Here is a 27,500-nt window from a genome sequence, read left to right on the forward strand (position 1 = left end):
CAGCATTGATCGCTTATATTACAGCCTATATATGATGTTCACTTTGTGACATATGGTCACCATAGCAACACTTTTGGCGTTTTTTTCTTGCTAATTGGGGGGAGGGGTTATTTGTTTGTTTGTATAAATTCACTAATGTTTGAAGCATTCACTGTCTGAGGAAGGGGATACACTGTCCCACGAAACGTCACTAATTTTGTCAAGTAAAAAAGTTTGTTAAAAAATCCAGCGAGTGCAAGGTCTTTTTCTGATGTTATATATATATATATATATATATATATATATATATATATATATATATATATATATATATATATATATACACACATACATATAGACAATACATCTAAACCTGTATTATTGAAAGGCCGCCAAGTCTATATTGAGATTTAGACCCATAGGATGTAGACTCTTAAGTACATGGATCCAGTAGGTCCAGTAGGTCTCTGCCTAAGTCTAGACAATCTATTATAAAGATGAGACTTAGGAACAAACTCGATCGGAGTGATAGAAAAACATCTGATGTCACCATTATGTTGCAAATTACAGTTTCTGGGGACACTATGTTTTTTGTAATTATTTTCCATATTGCGTACATGCTCAGACCATCTGATATTGAGCCTCCTACATGTACGACCAACGTACTGTATCCCACATACACATGATAATAAATATACAACATAGTGTGAAGCACATGATATATGACCAATAATGGAAAAGATTTTTCCAGTCACATTAGATTTAAATGTCTCTTGTTTGTGTGCAATACAAGCACACAGCTTACATCTACTGACTCCACATCGATAAGACCCTAAAGATAATGATCTAGACTTGATGGTAAAAGGGTTCTCAATTTTTCTATGTTTCACTATTTTGTTGGGAGCCAACATGGTCTTTAAATTCGGTGCTCTTTTATACACTATCTTTGGTTTTGAACCTATTAAACTTCCCCAAATAGGATCCTTAGTCAAAATCCCCCAATGTTTCATAAGGATTTGTTTTATCAGACTATGATGACAATTATATTGGGTAATAAATAGGGCATTATACTCTTTACTACTATATTCATTCTCAATCTTTTTATTCGATTTTAAGAAATAGACATCTCTATTGTCCAAATTCGCTCTTCTATAACTACTGTCCACACTATGTGAAGGATAATTTTTCTCCATAAACCTTCCCTCCAGTATCAAACTTTGGGTCTCAAAATCCGCAAGCGTACTACAATTACGCCAAATCTGTTTGAACTGGCCGTAGGGCACATTTCGTTTCCACGGGTAATAATGATGACTTGTAAAGTCTAAATAACTATTACAGTCTGTCTTAAAATGGGTAGTACTTGTGACCTTCCCCTTGTCAAATTTAAGTGCAAGGTCCAAAAATACTGTAGTCACATTGTCTATGGCACTAGTGAAGACAAGTCCCCTGTCATTATTATTTAGATGTTCAACAAAAAGATTGGCAGAGACCAAGTCCCCTTTCCAAACAAAAATCAAATTGTCAATGTACCGCCCATAGAATACCAGGTTCACCCCATATGCAGGGTCATAGATGTAATACTGCATCTCAAGGCCGAAGCCTAAGAACAGTCAAGATACAACTGGAGCCAAAAAAGCCCCAGAGAGGTGCGCTGGATACAGGCCAATGAGATTTCCCTGATGAAGGCAGCACTCCCGACAGAGACAGACGTGATAGATCCTGTGGAGAACAGAAACAGAGAGGCGCCAAATAGGACAATAACGTCTGAAGAGCAGCAACACAGCACAATAGGAGGCCCCCCTACAGAAAACTACTCACAGGAGCAGCGGCACGTCAATAGTGCCAGACACAGCAGGTCAGATCTATTGAGAGTCGCCCGACAGACACACTACACGGATACAGAATCTGGACGATTACCTTATATAGGCTACGAAAATTCTTCATGATCCCATATACTATATAAGACTAAAATACAACCCTACTTCCCAATACAAAACTATCTTGGTGGACCTTGTGGACCGTGCATTTAGGGAGGGCATAATACACAAAAAAGAGAAAGAATATTTGGTGCCTACTGAACCAAACTATGCTTTTTATTATCATCTTCAAACGAGCTTTTGTTCTTAAACTTGTGTGTGTCACCATCTGCGGACTGGAATTTCAGCGGTCTCTGCGACTAAAAGAATTCTTCAATGTCCAGTCCGCAGATAGTGACACACACAAGTTTAAGAACAAAAGCTCGTTTGACCCCTCAAGCAACAACGCAAGTATTAAAACTTACATGAGATTGGTCTCTCAAGATCTGAGAAGATATGAGTCCAATAAATACCACACTAACCTAAGTCCAGAGGAAAAGGCTGCCATCACTACGTTGTCTAGGGACCCTGACATTGTGATCCGCACCGCGGATAAGGGCGGTGCGGTAGTCGTACTAAATTACAAATACTATAGTGATGAAATCAAACAGCAACTTAGTGACAATGAGACATACCAACCACTTCAAAGGGATCCAACTAATAATTTCCAAATCCTGATACATCAGGCGGTTCAAGAAGGATTGGATGAAGGGTGGATTGATGAAGACATAGCTGGCTTCTTGAGGATTAAACATCCAGTCTGTCCCATACTGTACACACTTCCCAAAATCCACAAGGTTTTGGAGAAGCCTCCGGGGAGGCCAATTGTCTCTGCCCGGAATTCTATCACCTCTAGGTTAGCTATCTATGTGGACCATTTTCTTCAGCCCCTCGTGAGAAATATGAGGTCATACCTTAGGGATTCGTCACAGCTGATTGCAGAACTGAAAACTATCAAGTTCGAGGAGCCATATATCTTGGTCACAGCAGAAGTAAATAGTTTATATACAATTATTCCACATGAGACTGGGAAACAGTATGTGGCTGATGCTTTGGACAAACATCCCTATATTGGTCCCCCTAGAGACTTCCTGATAAAACTGCTAGACCTGAGCTTACGTCTCAACTATTTCAGGTTCGAGGGAAAGTACCATCAACAAATATCAGGTACGGCCATGGGATCAAACGTGGCCCCCTCACTGGCCAATTTATACATGGAGCACTATGAACTACAGGTGATGAGGATATACCAGAATCCAGGAATAATATACTACAAACGGTATATAGACGACCTGCTAATTATTTGGAGGGGTACAGCTACAGAGTTGGAAGGATGGTTTGAAGAACTGAATTCACTCAATAATCCAGTGAAACTTAAACTCAAATACGATTTGGAAAGTATTGAGTTCCTGGACCTAAACATCTTCAAAACAGAGAGTGGTTATTTGGGTACCTCGCTGTTTAGGAAACCCACGGACAGGAACTCTATCCTACACGCCACAAGTAACCATCCGACAGCACTCCTCAGGGCTATTCCGAAAGCCCAACTGCAGCGGGCCGCAAGAAATAATAGTGATGAGACCAGAAGACACCAGCAACTTGATGAGATGCAGCAACGATTTGTACAACGAGGATACAATCCGCACCTTGTTAAACAGAGTAGAATGGGAGTGGGAAATGATACCACGATGTCTACCCGAACCGATCCTAAAGATGAGCAGCGGATGACTTTTACCACGGTATATAGTCCTTCAACTAGAGCCTTAGGTGTAACACTAAGAGAACACTGGCACATCGTTCAAGGTGACCCCTCTCTCCCATTCAACAAGTGGCAACCTCCGAGAGTGGGTTACAAACGTGATAAAAATTTAAAAGATCTGTTGATGCTCACGGATCCCACCCATTGCTACAACCCTGAGACATGGTTGACACAGAGAAAGAAACCAGGATGCTATAGATGCGTGGGATGTACCACCTGTAACGCCATGATTCCAGGACCAACGTTTGGACATCCCCATCGCAACCAGAGGTTCAAGATTAGGCATGTGCTGACGTGCACCACCTCTCATGTGATATACCTACTAAATTGCAGCTGTGGGCGGTTCTATGTGGGAAAAACAACTGACGATGCCCGAACCAGGTTCGCTAACCACAGGTCATCCATCAGAACGGCTCTTAAGAAGGGCTCTAGTGATCAACCTGTGGCTCGGCATTTCGTGGAGAAAGGCCATGGACTCCATGATCTGAGATTCACCCTAATTGATCATGTCCCCCCATTAAGGCGGGGGGGTGATAGGGATACACTTCTCCTACAAGTTGAGGCTAAATGGATCTTTCGTTTAAATACCCTGCAACCACATGGACTCAATACTATGTTTGACTGGCATTGTTTCTTGTAAATTAGATTCAGCCCTTATGGAGATCTGCCTTACGGATCATGAGAGTCCATGTTATCCCGACTTACCTACCTGAGAGTCCACACTCTATTCGATGTTTTGTTGGTTACTAGCTTACCTTTTATTCCCTTCTTGCTGTTCACTTTCTATTATGCCTCACTTGTGGTTTGTTGATACTTTTACTGTCTTTTTCTCTATTTTTTCTGTTTTTCTTTTTCCTTCCTTTTTTTCTCTCCCCTTTTTCTTCTTTTTTTCTTCCTTCTTTCTTTCTCTTTTTCCCTTCTTGTTTCTCCTATTTTTGTTCGATTGTCTTTTTCTGTCTTTGGTGTCTATTCTTATTTTTATTCTCTTCTATTTTATTTTCTTATTACGTTTTATCCCAATTTTTGTTTTTGTTTTATTTATCCCTTATCACTATATTTATAGTTGTGTTTTATTCACCATCTGGTTTATTATTTTTACTCTTTGGGGTGTTTGGGTACTTTCTCTTGGGATGGTTCATGGGTTGTGGGGTCTCCCATCTAAGATCACCTTCTTCTAATGGGCGGTGCTACCGTGTATCAGTTTTGTATATACCCCCCATCATGGTACACGTATATATTGTATAGTAACTGTACAGTAGTGGTATAGTCCCTGTAGCAGCGCCCACTATGAGTGTTGATAGATATGCGCTTTAGGGTTCAGTGTATGATATTAATATACCCCTATCATATTACGGCAGGATTGTCATGCTGTATATAGTGTGATTATCTTTATAGTAGTGGTATAGTCACTGTAGCAGCGCGCATTATAAGTATTGATTGATATGTGTTATAACAATGATAGGGTTCAGTGTTCTGGTGCTGTTAATTACGCTTAGTAGCTAATTTGCTATAGAATATCGTTGACTTGTTTCTTTGTTTCTATTTGGATCGTTGTGACCCATCGCCATGGCAACCCCAACCGCAACCCGGGTGATTGGTGCATCGCCACACACGTGATCGGCCGATGCACTTCCGGGTTTGCCTGTCTTTCCTAGTGCGGGTGCAGTTGCGGTGGCGTGGGACACGGCGATCGGCATTAGAACTTTGTTTGTTTTGCATTCATGGTAGGTTGTGAGTTTGTACACATATATGTACTTTGTGCCTGACCACCTAGGTCACAACACATGAGGCTTTCAATATTGGTTGGCTCCCCAGATAATAACAGTTATAAGGGGTACGTCGTGATTACCATAACTGTGGAATGTTAATTTGTTTACCATGTCTGTAATGCTATAGGTCTTTTAATATGAATATTTGCACAGTCACAGCATTGATCGCTTATATTACAGCCTATATATGATGTTCACTTTGTGACATATGGTCACCATAGCAACACTTTTGGCGTTTTTTTCTTGCTAATTGGGGGGAGGGGTTATTTGTTTGTTTGTATAAATTCACTAATGTTTGAAGCATTCACTGTCTGAGGAAGGGGATACACTGTCCCACGAAACGTCACTAATTTTGTCAAGTAAAAAAGTTTGTTAAAAAATCCAGCGAGTGCAAGGTCTTTTTCTGATGTTATATATATATATATATATATATATATATATATATATACACACATACATATAGACAATACATCTAAACCTGTATTATTGAAAGGCCGCCAAGTCTATATTGAGATTTAGACCCATAGGATGTAGACTCTTAAGTACATGGATCCAGTAGGTCCAGTAGGTCTCTGCCTAAGTCTAGACAATCTATTATAAAGATGAGACTTAGGAACAAACTCGATCGGAGTGATAGAAAAACATCTGATGTCACCATTATGTTGCAAATTACAGTTTCTGGGGACACTATGTTTTTTGTAATTATTTTCCATATTGCGTACATGCTCAGACCATCTGATATTGAGCCTCCTACATGTACGACCAACGTACTGTATCCCACATACACATGATAATAAATATACAACATAGTGTGAAGCACATGATATATGACCAATAATGGAAAAGATTTTTCCAGTCACATTAGATTTAAATGTCTCTTGTTTGTGTGCAATACAAGCACACAGTTTACATCTACTGACTCCACATCGATAAGACCCTAAAGATAATGATCTAGACTTGATGGTAAAAGGGTTCTCAATTTTTCTATGTTTCACTATTTTGTTGGGAGCCAACATGGTCTTTAAATTCGGTGCTCTTTTATACACTATCTTTGGTTTTGAACCTATTAAACTTCCCCAAATAGGATCCTTAGTCAAAATCCCCCAATGTTTCATAAGGATTTGTTTTATCAGACTATGATGACAATTATATTGGGTAATAAATAGGGCATTATACTCTTTACTACTATATTCATTCTCAATCTTTTTATTCGATTTTAAGAAATAGACATCTCTATTGTCCAAATTCGCTCTTCTATAACTACTGTCCACACTATGTGAAGGATAATTTTTCTCCATAAACCTTCCCTCCAGTATCAAACTTTGGGTCTCAAAATCCGCAAGCGTACTACAATTACGCCAAATCTGTTTGAACTGGCCGTAGGGCACATTTCGTTTCCATGGGTAATAATGATGACTTGTAAAGTCTAAATAACTATTACAGTCTGTCTTAAAATGGGTAGTACTTGTGACCTTCCCCTTGTCAAATTTAAGTGCAAGGTCCAAAAATACTGTAGTCACATTGTCTATGGCACTAGTGAAGACAAGTCCCCTGTCATTATTATTTAGATGTTCAACAAAAAGATTGGCAGAGACCAAGTCCCCTTTCCAAACAAAAATCAAATTGTCAATGTACCGCCCATAGAATACCAGGTTCACCCCATATGCAGGGTCATAGATGTAATACTGCATCTCAAGGCCGAAGCCTAAGAACAGTCAAGATACAACTGGAGCCAAAAAAGCCCCAGAGAGGTGCGCTGGATACAGGCCAATGAGATTTCCCTGATGAAGGCAGCACTCCCGACAGAGACAGACGTGATAGATCCTGTGGAGAACAGAAACAGAGAGGCGCCAAATAGGACAATAACGTCTGAAGAGCAGCAACACAGCACAATAGGAGGCCCCCCTACAGAAAACTACTCACAGGAGCAGCGGCACGTCAATAGTGCCAGACACAGCAGGTCAGATCTATTGAGAGTCGCCCGACAGACACACTACACGGATACAGAATCTGGACGATTACCTTATATAGGCTACGAAAATTCTTCATGATCCCATATACTATATAAGACTAAAATACAACCCTACTTCCCAATACAAAACTATCTTGGTGGACCTTGTGGACCGTGCATTTAGGGAGGGCATAATACACAAAAAAGAGAAAGAATATTTGGTGCCTACTGAACCAAACTATGCTTTTTATTATCATCTTCCCAAGATGCATAAGGATCCACTATGTCCTCCAGGTCGTCTCATAATAGCGGGCATAGGAAGTTTAACTGATAATGTTTCTTCCTATGTCGACTATTTTTTACAAAAATATGTGATAGGTCTGGATTCTTATATTCGTGACTCTTCAGATCTGATTAATAAATTAGAATCCCTTACCATTACTTCTGATTTATTATGGATTACTTGCGATGTACAAGCATTATATTCTAATATTTCTCATCAATTGGGGATTGTGGCAGTATATGATTATTTACAACAAGATCCTTACCTTCCTGAAAGTCAAAGTGAGTTTATTATACAACTCATATCTTATATACTTAGGCATAATTATTTTATGTTTCAGGATGAGTTTTACCTTCAAGTCAAGGGTACCGCCATGGGTACCAGGTTCGCCCCCAGTTATGCCAATTTGTTCATGGGGTCATTTCAGCAGTATTACATCTATGACCCTGCATATGGGGCGAACCTGGTATTCTATGGGCGGTACATTGACGATTTGATTTTTGTTTGGAAAGGGGACTTGGTCTCTGCCAATCTTTTTGTTGAACAACTAAATAATAATGACAGGGGACTTGTCTTCACTAGTGCCATAGACAATGTGACTACAGTATTTTTGGACCTTGCACTTAAATTTGACAAGGGGAAGGTCAAAAGTACTACCCATTTTAAGACAGTAGACTATAATAGTTACTTAGACTTTACAAGTCATCATTATTACCAGTGGAAACTAAATGTGCCCTACGGCCAGTTCAAACGGATTATGCGTAATTGTAGTACGCTTGCGGATTTTGAGACCCAAAGTTTGATACTGAAGGAAAGGTTTATAGAGAAAAATTATCCTTCACATATTGTAGACAGTAGTTATAGAAGAAAGAAATTGGACAATAGAGATGACTATTTCTTAAAATCGAATAAAAAGAATGAGAATGAATATAGTAGTAAAGAGTATAATGCCCTATTTATTACCCAATATAATTGTCATCATAGTCTGATAAAACAAATCCTTATGAAACATTGGGGGATTTTGACTAAGGATCCTATTTTGGGAAGTTTAATAGGTTCAAAACCAAAGATAGTGTATAAAAGAGCACCGAATTTAAAGACCATGTTGGCTCCCAGCAAAATAGTGAAACATCGAAGAATTGAGAACCCTTTTACCATCAAGTCTAGATCATTATCTTTAGGGTCCTATTGATGTAGAGTCAGTAGATGTAAGCTGTTGCTTGGATTGCACACAAACAATAGAGACATTTAAATCTAATGTGACTGGACAATTTTTTTCCATTATTGGTCATATATCATGTGCTTCACACTATGTTGTATATTTATTATCATGTGTATGTGGGATACAGTACGTTGGTCATACATGTAGGAGGCTCAGTATCAGATGGTCTGAGCATGTACGCAATATGGAAAATAATTACAAAAAACATAGGCCTAGATTTGGAGTTTGGCGGTAGCCGTGAAAACCAGCGTTAGAGGCTCCTAACGCTGGTTTTAGGCTACCGCCGGTATTTGGAGTCAGTCAGGAAAGGGTCTAACGCTCACTTTTCAGCCGCGACTTTTCCATACCGCAGATCCCCTTACGTCAATTGCGTATCCTATCTTTTCAATGGGATCTTCCTAACTCCGGTATTTAGAGTCGTGTCTGAAGTGAGCGTTAGAAATCTAACGACAAAACTCCAGCCGCAGAAAAAAGTCAGTAGTTAAGAGCTTTCTGGGCTAACGCCGGTTCATAAAGCTCTTAACTACTGTACTCTAAAGTACACTAACACCCATAAACTACCTATGTACCCCTAAACCGAGGCCCCCCCACATCGCCGACACTCAATTAAAATTTTTTAACCCCTAATCTGCCGACCGCCACCTACGTTATCCTTATGTACCCCTAATCTGCTGCTCCTAACACCGCCGACCCCTATATTATATTTAGTAACCCCTAATCTGCCCCCCACAACGTCGCCGCCAGCTACCTACACTTATTAACCCCTAATCTGCCGTCCGCACGCCGCCGCCAGCTACATTATAGCTATGTACCCCTAATCTGCTGCCCCTAACACCGCCGACCCCTATATTATATTTATTAACCCCTAACCTGCCCCCCTCAACGTCGCCTCCACCTGCCTACACTTATTAACCCCTAATCTGCCGAGCGGACTGCACCGCTACTATAATAAAGTTATTAACCCCTAATCCGCCTCACTAACCCTATAATAAATAGTATTAACCCCTAATCTGCCCTCCCTAACATCGCCGACACCTAACTTCAAACATTAACCCCTAATCTGCCGACTGGAGCTCACCGCTATTCTAATAAATGTATTAACCCCTAAAGCTAAGTCTAACCCTAACACTAACACCCCCCTAAGTTAAATATAATTTAAATCTAACGAAATTAATTAACTCTTATTAAATAAATTATTCCTATTTAAAGCTAAATACTTACCTGTAAAATAAATCCTAATATAGCTACAATATAAATTATAATTATATTATAGCTATTTTAGGATTTATATTTATTTTACAGGTAACTTTGTATTTATTTTAACCAGGTACAATAGCTATTAAATAGTTAAGAACTATTTAATAGCTAAAATAGTTAAAATAATTACAAAATTACCTGTAAAATAAATCCTAACCTAAGTTACAATTAAACCTAACACTACACTATCAATACATTAATTAAATACAATATCTACAAATAAATACAATGAAATAAACTAACTAAAGTACAAAAAATAAAAAAATATTTACAAAACATCAGAAAAATATTACAACAATTTTAAACTAATTTCACCTACTCTAAGCCCCCTAATAAAATAACAAAGACCCCCAAAATAAAAAAATGCCCTACCCTATTCTAAATTACTAAAGTTCAAAGCTCTTTTACCTTACCAGCCCTGAACAGGGCCCTTTGCAGGGGCATGCCCCAAAGAATTCAGCTTTTTTGCCTGTAAAAAAAACACATACAATACCCCCCCCCAACATTACAACCCACCACCCACATACCCCTAATCTAACCCAAACCCCCCTTAAATAAACCTAACACTAAGCCCCTGAAAATCTTCCTATCTTGTCTTCACCTCACCGGGTATCACACCGATCCGTCCTGGCTCCGATATCTTCATCCAACCCAAGAGGGGGCTAGAAATCCATCATCCGACGGCTGAAGAAGTCCAGAAGAGGGTCCAAAGTCTTCATCCTATCCGGGAAGAAGAGTAGATCCGGACCGGCAACCATCTTCTTCCAAGCGGCATCTTCTATATTCATCCGATGACGACCGGCTCCATCGTGAAGACCTCCAGCGCGGACCCATCTTCTTCCGGCGACGTCCAACTGAAGAATGACGGTTCCTTTAAGGGACGTCATCCAAGATGGCGTACCTCAAATTCCGATTGGCTGATAGGATTCTATCAGCCAATCGGAATTAAGGTAGGAAAATTCTGATTGGCTGATGAAATCAGCCAATCAGAATCAAGTTCAATCCGATTGGCTGATCCGATAATATGCAGGGGTCAGCGATAGCGGTGTCGGCAGATTAGGGGTTAATAAGTGTAAGGCTAGGGGTGTTTAGACTCGGGGTACATGTTAGAGTGTTAGGTGCAGACGTAGGAAGTGTTTCCCCATAGCAAACAATGGGGCTGCGTTAGGAGCTGAACGCAGCTTTTTTGCAGGTGTTAGGTTTTTTTTCAGCTCAAACAGCCCCATTGTTTCCTATGGGGGAATCGTGCACGAGCACGTTTTTGAAGCTGGCCGCTTCCGTAAGCAACTCTGGTATCGAGAGTTGCAGTTGCGTTAAATATGCTCTACGCTCCTTTTTTGGAGCCTAACGCAGCCATTCTGTGAACTCTCAATACCAGAGTTATTTTAAAGGTGCGGCCAGAAAAAAGCCAGCGTTAGCTACGCGTGTCGTTACCGACAAAACTCTAAATCTAGCCGATAGTGTCCCCAGACACTGTAATTTGCAACATAATGGTGACATCAGATGTTTTTCTATCACTCCGATCGAGTTTGTTCCTAAGTCTCATCTTTATACAGGGAGTGCAGAATTATAAGGCAAGTTGTATTTTTGAGGATTCATTTTATTATTGAACAACAACCATGTTCTCAATGAACCCAAAAAACTCATTAATATCAAAGCTGAATAGTTTTGGAAGTAGTTTTTAGTTTGTTTTTAGTTATAGCTATTTTAGGGAGATATCTGTGTGTGCAGGTGACTATTACTGTGCATAATTATTAGGCAACTTAACAAAAAACAAATATATACCCATTTCAATTATTTATTTTTACCAGTGAAACCGATATAACATCTCAACATTCACAAATATACATTTCTGACATTCAAAAACAAAACAAAAACAAATCAGTGACTAATATAGCCACCTTTCTTTGCAAGGACACTCAAAAGCCTGCCATCCATGGATTCTGTCAGTGTTTTGATCTGTTCACCATCAACATTGCGTGCAGCAGCAACCACAGCCTCCCAGACACTGTTCAGAGAGGTGTACTGTTTTCCCTCCTTGTAAATCTCCCATTTGATGATGGACCACAGGTTCTCAATGGGGTTCAGATCAGGTGAACAAGGAGGCCATGTCATTAGATTTTCTTCTTTTATACCCTTTCTTGCCAGCCACGCTGTGGAGTACTTGGACACGTGTGATGGAGCATTGTCCTGCATGAAAATCATGTTTTTCTTGAAGGATGCAGACTTCTTCCTGTACCACTGCTTGAAGAAGGTGTCTTCCAGAAACTGGCAGTAGGACTGGGAGTTGAGCTTGACTCCATCCTCAACCCGAAAAGGCCCCACAAGCTCATCTTTGATGATACCAGCCCAAACCAGTACTCCACCTCCACCTTGCTGGCGTCTGAGTCGGACTGGAGCTCTCTGCCCTTTACCAATCCAGCCACGGGCCCATCCATCTGGCCCATCAAGACTCACTCTCACTTCATCAGTCCATAAAACCTTAGAAAAATCAGTCTTGAGATATTTCTTGGCCCAGTCTTGACGTTTCAGCTTGTGTGTCTTGTTCAGTGGTGGTCGTCTTTCAGCCTTTCTTACCTTGGCCATGTCTCTGAGTATTGCACACCTTGTGCTTTTGGGCACTCCAGTGATGTTGCAGCTCTGAAATATGGCCAAACTGGTGGCAAGTGGCATCTTGGCAGCTGCACGCTTGACTTTTCTCAGTTCATGGGCAGTTATTTTGCGCCTTGGTTTTTCCACACGCTTCTTGCGACCCTGTTGACTATTTTGAATGAAACGCTTGATTGTTCGATGATCACGCTTCAGAAGCTTTGCAATTTTAAGAGTGCTGCATCCCTCTGCAAGATATCTCACTATTTTGGACTTTTCTGAGCCTGTCAAGTCCTTCTTTTGACCCATTTTGCCAAAGGAAAGGAAGTTGCCTAATAATTATGCACACCTGATATAGGGTGTTGATGTCATTAGACCACACCCCTTCTCATTACAGAGATGCACATCACCTAATATGCTTAATTGGTAGTAGGCTTTCGAGCCTATACAGCTTGGAGTAAGACAACATGCATAAAGAGGATGATGTGGTCAAAATACTCATTTGCCTAATAATTCTGCACTCCCTGTAATAGATTGTCTAGACTTGGGTAGAGAGAGACCTACTGGATCCATGTACTAAAGAGTCTACATCCTGCGGGTCTAAATCTCAATATAGACTTGGCGGCCTTTCAATAATACAGGTTTAGATGTATGGTCTATGTATATATATATATATATATATATATATATATATATATATATATATATATATATATATATATATATATATATATATATTTTTTTTTTTTTTTTCTCATCATTAATTATTTAGGGGTTGCTCATACAGAGCCAATAATATTTCTTACATTCCGAATGGGTCACTATTTAGAAGATATAGGTCTTTATTGATGGTTCCCTCTCTTCTCTCCTTCTTCCCGTATCCCCATGCCTATCTGGCCTATGAGTTAGCTATTGAAGATAGATTAGAATGACACACTGTTTTATGATTGGCCTGGTGGATATAACATGAGCTTGGATCAATATTATTATAATGTTATGTTTAGACTATGAATTGTATTTTATCACCATGATGTTGTAATGTTGTAATGCACTGAATACAGTTATATGTTTATTAGATTCATTATTATTTCTGTAAATTTTCACATATATACTGTATTTTCATATATTTTTTGTTTACAATATTGGTCTATTATGGACACTATGTTGTTTTTAGATTTTAGATTAATATTATTATTAGTATCTGTATTGTATAATTTTGTATATATACAAGCAGTTTTTATGTCATGTCACATAGGTATTGTGTGTATATACATTATGCGGTATTATGGCTGTTTGTGATATTTGTAATGTGACAGGTCGGCATCAATGGGCGAGACTATCACACGCCCCCCTTTTTAGGGTTGATGGTTATTCCTACATATGATTGGATGGGTTATTTTTTACTCATAACCGCACCTTTAGGGGGGTGTGTGTTGTTTGCTGTGCTTTGATTGGACTTTGTAGTAGTTATATTGTGCATGAGGAGTAAGGTATTTTATACAGCCTGATGAAATGGCTAGTTTTTAGCTGAGAAACGCGTTGCATGTTTTACTGACTATTATTAAACAGTCTTTTAAATTATATACTGCCTGCTCCTCTTTTTTGGCACTATCCTGCATGCCCTGTGTGGGTTACGCTCTAACCACCTATCCGGAACCGGCGTTCCACCACACCTCCTTGGTTTGCCGACTGCTGTCACCGGATTGGATCGTGTTGACCGTCTGACGCTCTGGGTTTCCTGATCCGTGTGGTGTGTCTGTCGGGCGACTCTCATTAGATCCGACCTGCTGTGTCTGGCACTATTGATGTGCCGCTGCTCCTGTGAGTAGTTTTCTGTAGGAGGGACCGCATATTGTGCTGTGTTGCTGCTCTTCAGACGTTATTTTCCTATTTGGCCCCTCTCTGTTTCTGTTCTCCATAGGATCTATCACTTCGTCTGTCTCTGTCGGGAGTGCTGCCGTCATCAGGGAAATCTCATTGGCCTGTATCCAGCGCACCTCTCTGGGGCTTTTTTGGCTCCGGTTGTATCTTGACAATTTTTTAATAGTTGCAATAAAGTCTATTTTTTAAAACTTCTTTGGATGAGACTGCAGCCCCGCTTGCCTGACAAGCTATTTATGAAAAAATGCTACCTGTCTGCTGCCATGGTCGCCGGGAGATACAATTCACACAACCCTGATTCTACTTCATTCTATTGGTATCCTATATTAAAAAATCCTGGGAGCTAGCTGAACACATTGGTAAGCCAAACAAAAGGGGCATAGAAGAGCAGCCACCAATCAACAGCTAGATCCAAGCTCCTATGTATGCTTTTCAACAAAGGATACCAAGAGAACAAAGCAAATTAGATAATAGATGTAAACAGGAAAGTTGTTTAAAATTGTATATTCTATTTGAATCATAAAAGAAACTTTTTGTGTTTCATGTTCCTTTAAATTAATAATAGACATTTTTAATTGTAAAATGTCCATTTTTAGTTCACTATGGCTTGTCTATAATTCCATGTTTAACGCAGCAAAGAGGTTAAATGCATAAAGTCTGCTGCTGAGCTGAACACAGCTTGTTAACCAATCAGCATCAGCATATGTGTGTAGCGGCCAATTGCAAGTTTTTAATCAGCTCAGAATTGACAGCACATTACTTAACCCCTCCCTTTGGGTGAGTTAAACAAATATCTGTAAAATTACAGATATTTTGAGCTGCACATCTTATCTAATATATCCAGTGTCTTTGCAAAATGAATAAAGACGACAATATGTGACTGATGAAAAAGCTGTTTTAAAATGTGTATTAGAGCACAAAAGCCTATTAATAGATTGGCACATATCTTATTAATGCTGCTCAGCAAATGTCTAAATGTGATCAGACTCTGATACCCCGCGGCATGACATTCACAGTGACTCGGAATTCATCAGTCAGAGAAATTAGTAAAAGTCACATTTGGTTAGAAACTTGAAGATAATGTGCAAAAAGGAAATTAACTGCTGCCATGTATGATGGGAAAAATAAAAAGAGAGCATCATTCATCAAAACCAGTATAGGAGTAATTATTCTTTAAAGGGACAAGAAACCTATTTTTTTTTTCTTTCATAATTCAGATAGAGCATAAATTATACACAACTTTTCATATTTACTTCTATTATCAATTTTGCTTCATTCTTTTGATATCCTTTGTTTAAGCAGCAGCAATGCACTACTGGGAATGAGTTAAATACATTGGTAAGCCAATGCTAACAGGCATATGTGTGCAGCCACCAATCAGCAGATAGCTCCAAGCTTCTGAGCCTACCTAGGTATGCTTTTCAGCAAAGGATACCAAGAGAAATAAGAAAATTATATAATAGGAGTAAACTGGAAAGCTGTTTAAATCGTATGCTCGATCTCACTGGTTTTCAAACCTGTCCTCAGGCCTCCCTAACAGGCCAGATTTTAGGATATCTGAACTGGATCACAGGTGAAATAATCAGCTGATTAGGGATGGGCGCATGTGCTTATATTCGAATTTGAATGTTAGAACGAATGTTATTGTAGAAATTCGATTTACATAATTGAATGTTGATAAGAACGAATATTCTTAAAAATTCTATTATCGAATGTTATTTAGTTTTCGAATGTCACTTTAAAATTCAAATGTAGCATTCGAAGTCGAAATAGTATTTCTAGTCTACAACTGTGTTTTATAAATGTAATATTCGAATTTGAATACGACATCCGAATTTGAATATTATATTTATAAAACACAGTAATAGACTAGAAATACTATTTTGAATTTGAATGTCACATTCGAATTGGAATATTACATTTTGAAATTGAATGCGATATAAAATAAATAGCTAAACATTCTATTATTCAAACGAATATTTTCTAATGTTATTGAAAAATTAAAAAACGAAAATTCGAAAATAGAATGTAAGAATGTTATATAAACATTCAAAATTCGATTTGAACAAACGAATGTATCAAAATTCGCTTTGAATTTTGAATTTTTAAAAACATTCGCCCATCCCTACAGCTGATTAGTAAACATGGTTATTTTACCTGCTCTCATTCAAGGTAATCCAGAAAACCTGGCCTGTTGGGGAGGTCTGAGGACAGGTTTGAAAAACCAGTGATCTATCTGAATAATGAAGAAAAAGTTTTGGGTTTCAAGTCCCTTTTCAAATTACGTTCCAGATTTAGCACAGTGCAGCACTCCAGAACACTCTTATTGAGAATGTTATACAGGTAGCCCTCAGTTTACGCTGGGGTTAGGTTCCAGAAGGAATGGTTGTAAATTGAAACCGTTGTAAATTGAAACACAGTTTATAATGTAAGTCAATGGGAAGTGAGGGAGATAGGTTCCAGGCCCCTCTCAAAATTGTCATAAGTAACACCTAATACATTATTTTTAAAGCTTTGAAATGAAGACTTTAAATGCTAAACAGCATTATAAACCTAATAAAATAATCCCACAACACAGAATATATAATTAAACTAAATTAAATGAACAAAAACATTTGCTAAACAGCATTATAAACCTAATAAAATAATCACAGAACACAGACTTCACTTGCATTTTTCTGCAAACAGTTCTTTCTATGAATTCCAATCTGGACTGATTTATAGACAGAAAGATCTTGTTCCTTTGAAATCTTCTCGATAGCTTAGGTTTGGTTAAACTGATTACTTTCAGCTTGCTTGGCTTTGCTGCAACACAAGTGGACAGCTCCACCTACTGGCTATTTTAATAAATGCACTGCTTCTCAATAGCAGTCACATGACTGGAAAAAAAGGTTGTTATTCTGAAACGGTGTAAATTGAACCGTTGTAAACCGAGGGCCACCTGTACTCTTATTGTCATATAAATATTACTTTTTAAAATTAGAAGACAAAATGTATTGTGTTTGTTACTTTGTCCCATCTTGCAATCTATGCAGACAATAAATAGATATAAAATATCTAACCATAGAAATATTAGATGCATTTTAATATTACAAAAAAAAAATCTGATTTCTCACATTAGTAACTTTATCCAGTTTGACAGTGTCTGCATAAGGGTTGCCTCCTCGGCCATGTTTTCCTGGGCACTTATGAGTTACACATGCTGCAGGGTGCGCAGGGAGGAACATGCATTGTGCTGTCCAGGGTCACTATTTGTGCTGTCCAGCAGCACAATGCATGTTCCTCCATGCACACCCTGCAGCATGTGTAACTCATAAGTGCCCAGGAAAACATGGCCGAAGTGGCATCCTCAAATGCTCTACCCCTGTTTAAACTCAGCACAGTAAAAATAAATCAATAGACTTATAAATACTTGAACTGAAATCATCCTATGCAAAATTTCACCTGAAAAATGTATTCTATTTTTACACTCACCCAGTCCTCCCATTAATTTTTATACCTGTACATTTTTATTATTTGTACTAATTCACAGAAAAAGAAGATCTATGAGCCCTGAGATCCACTACACAACACCATGAGGCTAGCGGTTGCTGCCAGGTGATTTTTATTACAATGACAATCAGATGACCGTTATTAGAACAGAAAACATTTATTTGAAAAGGGGGAAACTCAGTCTTTCAAATAAAGAGTCTTCAGATATATTTCTATGGTGGGTGGGCAATAAAAACATCTTAAAAATCGCCAGGAACTGAAAATAGATTTTTTTTGCTGAAAGGTATTTGTCATTGTGTTGACAATAACCTGGCATCTGGATGGACACAGGATCATTACAAAAATTAGGACTGCTGCTTTCAAATAAAATGTCTTAAGTTTCTCTATACACAAGGTATACCAACCCCACTATTTTTATTCCATATGTCTATGGCCCTGTTAGGTAATCGCTGTTGCTATGGTCATCAGCTGATAGCCAACTCAGCATGTGAAAAGAGGGGTCCCATTGTAGTACTTTTTTTGAGGCGCTTGGGTCCATTTTAAAGTCCAGAGGACAGTAAAAGTCCCCTAGTAGACAGTTGACTGCCTTTTAACAGTGGCATTAAACCCTTCATTGGAAAGTGGACACTCCCCTCTTTCCATACTTGGGTCTCATACCTCTCTGTGTTTTATGGGGGGGTGTTGGTGACAGGTGCTCTAAAAGTGTTCCTTCTCCCTCATCAAACATGGTAACTATTTACCTGCAAATTAGAGAGGTGTGACTCCTCATTCAAAAGAGGGGGACATTTCACAAGAGGGGTCTCAAACCACTCAGAGGCTGGAGACAGGAGCTCTGTAAAAGCCTCCGTCCCCATAATTAAAAATAAAAGGTTACTATTAGCAAAGGTGCTCAACTATATTCTATGGGGAAAAGTGACATATCATTTGAAAGAGGACATACTTAATTTGTAAATAATAGATCATCTGTCCATTTGGGACAAACATGGAGGAGAAGATATTATTTAGAGCCCCCGCAGGCAAAAGATGAAAAAATGATCATTGAGGAAATATCGTTTTACAGTGGGTGGCTGGATGCGCTCATCTGGGCATAAACTTGCTGCAAATAAAGACATTTTCAGCATGAAGTTTTTTTATACTTCATGACTGACAGTTCACTTTATTTGTATCACTGGTAAATCCTAGTGTTTAAAAAATGCTAGGATTTACCATCACTTTAAGAATTCTGCAATAACCCTGGATTCTCCTGGCAATGCCTGACCACTTGATCACCTGGTATGCTGTGGCAATTGCAGAGGAGGCCACGATGAGCTCCAAAACCACCCCCCCCTCTGTGGGATGGTGACATATGGTTGTCATCTGCACTAAATTCATTGTGCAGATGATGACCACGTCATCATGCACAGCGAGGGGGTTAAAGGCAGAGAAATCTCAAAATTGAAATATGCATGGGTGAATTATAGTTTTCATTTTTTTCATTATACTTCTATTAGCGAAAATGCTTCTAGTAAACGTTATTACTGTATCAGCAACTTATGCACATAATACTGCGTATCACTAAAGCATCAGCGTTCAACAACTGCGCCTGCTCACAGAGCTGACGTGGTGTGTATTGCATCAGTGCCACTGGTGATTCTATGAGAAGGTGTGGTGTTTAAACGCTGGCGCACGGGCACTCATATCATATATGCGTATGTCAATAAAAAAAAGAGTAATATCTTTTACTAGAAGCATTTTTACTAATAAAAGTATATTGCAAAAATGTTTCTACTCAAAATTGAAATGCACCCATGCACAATTCAAATTTGACCTTCTATCCTTTTAACTATGTGTTTAATCCATTTACGGAGGGAGGGAGTTAAACACATAATACGCAAAAGTATTTATGTAACGAGAAAAGGTTTTAAGGAATTATAGCATTTTATTAATGTATTATATTATCCCTTTAGCATTAAGAGAATAAAATCAAACTAAGAACTTACAGATACAGGTGCCCAGTCGTGTCCGTATACAAAGCAGTACTTGCAGTAGAGTTCATCATATTCTGGAAACTGGAAAAAACAATAAAAAAAAGAATAGATTTAGTAAAATGATTTAGTAAAATGCTCCTTTGTTGACAAACAAAATCCTACACTTGAAATTAAAGTTAATCTCCATATAACAGACTAGCCAATGTCTAGACTAATAAAGGTTTTTGGGGGGTTTTTAACAAATTTTTAACAAATTTAGATATAAAAGAGGAAACTATACAGACCCAGGCAAAGACTTTGAAATCAGAATGAGAACATTTTCTAAATGTTAACTTTTACCTCTGTAATTACGGTACCTTGTATCTAAGCCTCTGCTCACTGCCCCTTTATTTCAGTTCATTGACAGACTTGCAGTTCAGCTAAGCAGTGCTCACTCCTAGGTCACTTTGCGTGCATGAGCTCAATGTTATCTATATGAAACACATGAACTAATGCCCTCTAGTGGTCAAAATGCATTCAGATTAGATGCAGTCTTCAAAGTCTAAGAAATTAGCATATGAACCTCCAAGGTTTAGCTTTCAACTAAGAATACCAAGGGAACAAAGCAAAATTGGTGATAAAAGTAAATTGGGGTGTTGTTTAAAATTGCATTCCCTATTTAAATCATATACTTTTTTTTTTACTTGACTGTCACTTTAAATCTGGCACACTTTATAACATAATGACTTCTAGTGCCTTATACATATGTCAATTTCTTTTATTGTAATCATGTATTATGAAAAGGGTTACATTCCATCGAATAGAGGAAAACATATTTAAAGGGACATTATAGTCAAATGATGACATGCTCTAATTTGTTACAGTTTGTAATTGTTAGACTAGCGACCCTGCACCTCTATGAGTTTAACCCACGCAACAGCCGCTAATCCAATCAGCAGTGCTACTGCTAGTTACACAGATTGGTCATGCAACTAGCGCTACTGGTTGGATCAGAGTCAGCTTCTGCAATAGACCAGAAGAGCTTTGTGGGTCCCGAGCGGTACTTCTACTATGTGTAACCCCTTTGCGGGGGTTAAACACACAGAGGTGCAGGGTCATTAGTCTTAAAGGGATATGAAACCCACATTTTTTTATTTCATGATTTAGAAAGAGCATGCCATTTTAAACAACTTTCTAATTTTCTTCTTTTATCTAATTAGTTTCATTCTCTTGATATCTTTTACTGAAAAGCATATCTAGATAGCTGCTGATTGGTGGCTGCACATAGATGCCTAGTGTGTTGGCTCACCCATGTGCATTGCTATTTCTTCAACAAAGGATATCTAAAGAATGAAGTAATTTGGATAATAGAAGTAAATTGGAATGTTGTTTAAAATGATATTCTCTATCTGAATCATGAAAGAAAAATATTGGGTTTAATGTCCTTTTAATATTATATAATGGCCCTCTAAAGTAGGAAAAGGTTAATTGTAGCACAGCTTAGAGCAGTTGAGGTGAACCTTGGCACATTTGCCTGAGGTGGCATCCAAAAAAACTACTAAAAACTCAACGTCAGCAACCGATTCCATTTATTTTTTAATCTTAAAGGGACACTAAACCCAAACTTTTCCTTTTATGATTCAGATAGAGCAGGCAATTGTACACAACTTTCGAATTTACTCCTATTATCAATTTTTATTAGTTCTCTTGCTATATTTATTTAAAAAGCAGGAATGTAAAGCTTAGGAGCCAGCCCATTTTAGGTTCAGCACCCTGGATAGTGCTTGCTGATTGGTGGCTACATTTAGACACCAATCAGCAAGTGCTACCCAGGTGCTGAACCAAAAATGAGCCGGCTCCTAAGCTTAAATTTATGCTTTTTTCAAATAAAGATACCAAGAGAATGAAGAAAATTTGATAATAGGAATAAATTAAGAAGTTTCTTAAAACTTCTGCTCTTTCTGAATCATGAAAGTTTAATTTTGACTAGACTATCCCTTTAAATACCTGCACACAGGTATAATACTCTATCCTCCTTAAAGGGACAGTCTAGTCAAAATTAAACTTTCATGATTCAGGACATTCAATTTTAAACCACTTTCCAATTTACTTTTATCATCAAATTTGCTTTGTTCCCTTGGTGGTATTTTTTTTAAAACCTAAACCTAAGTAGGCTCAAACTGATTTCTAAACCGTTGAAAACCGCCTCTTAGCTCATAACATTTTGAAAGTTTTTCACAGTTACACAGTACTAGTTCATATGTGTCATATAGAAAACATTGTGCTCACTCCCGTGGAGTTATTTAGGAGCCTGCACTGATTGGCTACACTGCATGTCTGTCAAAAGCACTGAGATAAGGAAGCAGTCTGTAAAGGCTTATATACAAGGTAATCACAGAGGTAAAAGTATATTAATATAACAGTGTTGGTTATGCAAACTGGGGAATGGGTAATAAAGGGATTATCTATCTTTTTAAACAATAAAAATTCTGGTGTAGACCGTCCCTTTAAACCTTTCTAACACAAAACAAGAATATGTAAATAGCACCACCTAGTGGGTGCAAATAATATCACTAAAATACAATGTACAAAAAGCAGATACAAGATATCTAAATCTAGCTGCACCCATTTACAAAAATATATTCCAATCCAGCTCCCTCATGTGGAGGTATTTAAGAGAGCTTTTTTGTATTATACTTTGTACCTGAAATGAATAAGGTCATCATCCCCAAAACGTAGTCTGTTTTTTATACTTGCTCCTTTTAAAATAAACGAAGATGGCAACATTGAAGCAATGCTGCTGACGTGGAGTTTTTTGGGTTTGTACAGTAACCCTTCAGCTTTGCACACTATACTTTGTGACTGTAGCGCTGGATCTCCTGTGAGCTCCAAAAAATTACTGTTGGTACGAAGCATACGGTGCTGCACCTGGGCTAACGTCATACTAGCCACCACTAGCACATAACTGCCTGTGACACAATATTTTACAATATCCCCAAGTTTGCCTCCTATTGCACAGAGCAAGAGTAGAAGTAATTGTAAGGGCCCAGTCTTGTATACACCGTGGCTTCCAAAAAATTCCAGCTATGCACTTTAGTCCATGCACGGCTCAAAGGGATCTATACACCTTGAAATTAATTATGATGCATTCAGGAAAGATACATTAAGGGATACTAAGCAACCTTCTAATTTACTCATATTAGCAATTTCTCGTCATTCTCTTCCTATCTTTATTTGAAAAGCAAGAATTTAAACTTAGGAGCTGGCCCATTTTTGGTTCAGCACATGGGTTGCGCTTGCCGATTGGTGGCTAAATGTAGCCACCAATCAGAAAGTACTATCCAGGGTGCTGAACCAAAAATGGGCCGGCTCCTTAGCTTAGATTCCTGCTTTTTTTCAAATAAAATTAGCAAGAGAACGAATACAAATTGATAATAGGAGTAAATTAGAAAATTGATTAAAATTGCATGCTCTATCTGAATCATGAAAGAAAAAATTTGGATTTAATATCCCTATAATTATTTAATAATGGATTTTTTTTTAGATATAATAGGTTAATTGTATGCCATTCCAAAACAGAGGAACAACAAAGAGAAGAAAATAGCTTTCCCGGACTAAAAGGACTTTACATGACTTTAAACATTGCAAAATTTTACTGAAATGATATAGCCCCTCCTGCAGGTAGAAATAGGTGATTGTCTGCTCTCTGTGGACATATAAAAATAGTTTTATTTACTTATTATTATTTTTTGACAACATTTCTACTTCACGTTGTTATATTAATATGCAAATAGATCTATAGTGATCATCAGTGAAGATATAGAAGTATCAGAGATGGGTTATGTCAACTTCTAAAATTGTTCAAGGTTCTCAACAGGATTTCCACTTCAACGACAATATTGTGGCTACAAGTAATACAGTGGCTATGATGCTATTGCTGTCACAATTTAATCATGGGAAGAATGTCATCTTAGGGGTGTCACCTATACAGTAATATCACAGGAAGCCCTAATGTGGTCAAATAACTTTTAAAACCTTGTTTGCCAGGGAGGGCTACAAAGCTTTGAGCCCTGGGAATCAAGGAGTTAATCATAATCCTACATTGACCCTAAATTACCCAAAATTCCATTTACATAGCAGTCATTGATTGTCAACATTCTAGCAATAGGATTCCATGTATTAGCAAGATCTCCACTCTTGACAGTGTAGCTGTGAGATTGTGATCAACAGTATTACGGCTATGAAAAATTTGATCGGATTCCACTGTTTACTTGTGGTTTATGATCAGTTTCTATTTTGGAACCCTGTAAAATCTTGTGGCATTTAGTAAAATTTCCCATCAGACAACTCTCAATGATTATTTAGAAAAAATAAATAAATGGGTCACAGATATTATAACAAATTGTGCTTGTAGATGGGACAGCTAAAGCCACATAATGCAATATATAAATCTGTTCCTGTTATACCCTACTTTCAAATACAGAACACACCTTGCAAAGGACTATCTTTACAAAAACACTTATTCTGACCTATTGCTAAAAAAATGTAAATACGTGTTCCGACAGCATTTGATCCACAAATATCCAATTTGTATATCTAGGACAGGTTGAAGATAATGGATATACACTGTGATAAAATGTGTGACTTAAGTGACACAAAGAATAAAACCAAATAAATATAATAAACACCAATAATGTGAAAAATGATAAACCAACATGTCACTAAATACTTCATAAACTAGAATATATTTTAATCACATTTATCATTATTTATTATATCTATAAGGGAAATAAATTCCATACAATTTGTTGGCTAAATCTTCTTTAGATAGTGTGAGAATTGTTAATGTAAGCTGCAGAAAATAGTCTATTTCTCTATATCCCTCTTTCTCCTTTTTATTCTCTCCTGTTATCTCTTTTTTGACCTTGTCATCTCTCTATCAACCTTTCTTTGATTTTCTCTCACCTTTCTCTCTCCCCATCCATCTTTTTTCTGTATTTCTTTCTTTATCTTATTTTTATCTTTTATTCTCTCTCTTCCTTTCTCTATCTCTCCTCTGTTTTTTCTTTCTCTCTCTTCCCCTCTCTTTTCCTTTCTCAATGTATCTCCCCCTCTCGCTTTCTCTTTCTTTATTTCTCTCTCTCTTCCCTCTTCTCTTTATTTTTCTCTGTCCTTTCTGTCTCCTTTCTCATGTTCTTTCTCTGTCTCCTTTCTGTCTTTCCTTTTCTGTCTTCTCTCTTTATATCTCTCCTTTATATGTCTTCTCTCTCGTTTTTTTCTCTCCTCTCTTTCCTTCTCTCTCTCTCTCTCTCTCCTCTCTTTACGTCTCTCTCTTTCTCTCCTCTCTTTCCTTCTCTCTTTCTCTCCTCTCTTTCCTTCTCTCTCTCCTCTCTTTACGTCTCTCTCTTTCTCTCCTCTCTTTCCTTCTCTCTCTCTCCTCTCTTTACGTCTCTCTCTTTCTCTCCTCTCTTTCCTTCTCTCTCTCTCCTCTCTTTCCGTCTCTCTTTCTCTCCTCTCTTTCTCTCCTCTCTTTCCTTCTCTTTCTCTCCTCTCTTTCTCTCCTCTTTCCTTCTCTCTCTCTCTCTCCTCTGTTTCCTTCTCTTTCTCTCCTCTCTTTCCTTCTCTCCTCTTTCCTTCTCTCTCTCCCTTTCTCTCCTCTCTTTCCTTCTCTCTCTCCCTTTCTCTCCTCTCTTTCCCTCCTCTATTTCCTTCTCTCTCTCCTCTCTCTTTCTCTCCTCTCTTTCCTTCTCTCTCTCTCTCTTTCTTTCCTCTCTTTCCTTCTCTCCCATCTCTCTCTCTCTCTCTCCTTCTCTCTCCTCTCTTTCCTTCTCTCTCTTTCTCTCCTCTCTTTCCTTCTCTCTCTCTTTCTCTCCTCTCTTTCCTTCTCTCTCTCTTTCTCTCCTCTCTTTCCTTCTCTCTCTCTCTTTCTCTCTCTTTCTTCCCCTCTCTATTTTCCTTTCGCTCTCTCCCCTTTATTTGTTTATTTATTTCAGTCTCTATTTCTCCTCTTCCTTCCCTCCCTATCTCTTCCACTTTTGATTTGTCGCCTACCTTGACATATATTATAACTGTCCCTCTTGTTTTCCTTTATATATATTCTATACTTGTTCCATGCCCCACCACCTTCCCAGATCCCTTATTCTTCAGGTATCCCAGGTTAGGCCATGCGGTGTTCTTAGGCCTCACCTCAGCGCTCTCAATTTGACCATTCACGTTCAACAGAAAGACGCTCACATTGGAAGCCATGACGGAACCTATAGCAAGCAGGAGTCACAGAACCAAAGCCGGGTTTTGGGTAAAATCTTTGGGCGATTTGGGGCGTAAGAAAAGTGCTAAGCTGTTGCTAAGGGACGCTTCGTGCATAGCAACCGGGAACTACGGAAAGTGGAAAAAGACAAACTTCATTAAGTTACGATTCAACTGTAAGGGAAATAGAAGGAGGGTGACTTTAAAGAGTTAAATAAAATATTTATATTTAGCCTTCAAATGTTAACGTACCACATAAATGTTATATAAACAACGAAAGGAGAATATAAAAAATCCCAAAAGAAAACGGTTATAGAATTGTGCTGAATTATATTGAGAAAGAATTCCAACTTGCATAGCACCTTAGTGCCCAGTAGGTGCCGCTATTGCATTATATTAAAATTCTAGCTGGTGCGGCAGATTAAAATGTATGTAGAGTACAATGTCCCCCCATATGACAGTTTGTGTACAAGCAGATTTTGACCGATGCAAACATTGAGGATACTTTTTCTAGCACTCACTGTTCCTTAATTTGTTAACAGGCGTGTGTATATTCTTAAAGGAAGTCAAAATTAAACGTCCACCATGATTCAGGCAAATCAAGCAATTTTAAGACCCTTTTAAATTCACTTAAGTTCTATTATCAAATTTGTTATCTGTACCTAGGTATACTTTAGAGCAGCGGTCGCCGTGGTCTACGAGAAGATGTTGGTGGTCCTTGACACCATCAAACAGGAATTCATCTCCTCTGATGGTGTCACCCCCATCGCGCCGCAACGCCCTACAGTGCCTGGCTGAACATCAGTGAAAACCGATAAGAGGAGGAGGAGTTAAATTACAATCTCCCTACGCACGTTGCGTAGTACTGCGCAACTTGCGTAGCTAGATTGTATTTTTAACTCCTCTCGCCCGGGCACTGCTCAGAGGAAGATGCTTCCATTCTAAAGCCAGCAGAGGTTGGTATAGTCTTGGCTTGAAATATTGGTTTTAAAGTATATAAAAAAAAGCAAATCTTTAAAAAAAAATTCTCTCTTATATTTCATTTATTTTCTTCCCTTTACCTGTGTCTCTTTGTAGTAGTTTTCCTAATTCCTTCAGATGGACTTACATCACTGTTTGTCTTCCTCCCCTCCATCTTCTTTTTTTTATTACTGATATTAACCCCTTAATGACCGGACCATTTTTCAATTTTCTTACCCTTAATGACAATGGCTATTTTTACATTTCTGCAGTGTTTGTGTTTAGCTGTAATTTTCCTCTTACTCATTTA

At 38.2% G+C, this 27,500-nt stretch overlaps 1 protein-coding gene across 1 annotated transcript in view; it reads right to left on the minus strand.

The window, feature by feature from the left end:
• The window catches only part of B9D1 (B9 domain containing 1), a 440,314-nt gene extending 413,981 nt beyond the window's left edge, over nt 1-26,333 (minus strand). The window contains exons 1-2 of the mRNA XM_053695026.1: nt 26,171-26,333; nt 20,018-20,086 (exon numbers count right to left, since the gene is read on the minus strand). Of these exons, the coding sequence (XP_053551001.1) occupies nt 20,018-20,086; nt 26,171-26,230 (129 nt within the window). The 5' untranslated portion in view covers nt 26,231-26,333. The remainder of the gene's footprint in view (nt 1-20,017; nt 20,087-26,170) is intronic.
• Nucleotides 26,334-27,500: the final 1,167 nt, after the last annotated feature.

Source organism: Bombina bombina, chromosome 11 (assembly GCF_027579735.1).
Source record: "Bombina bombina isolate aBomBom1 chromosome 11, aBomBom1.pri, whole genome shotgun sequence".
NCBI lineage: Eukaryota > Metazoa > Chordata > Amphibia > Anura > Bombinatoridae > Bombina > Bombina bombina.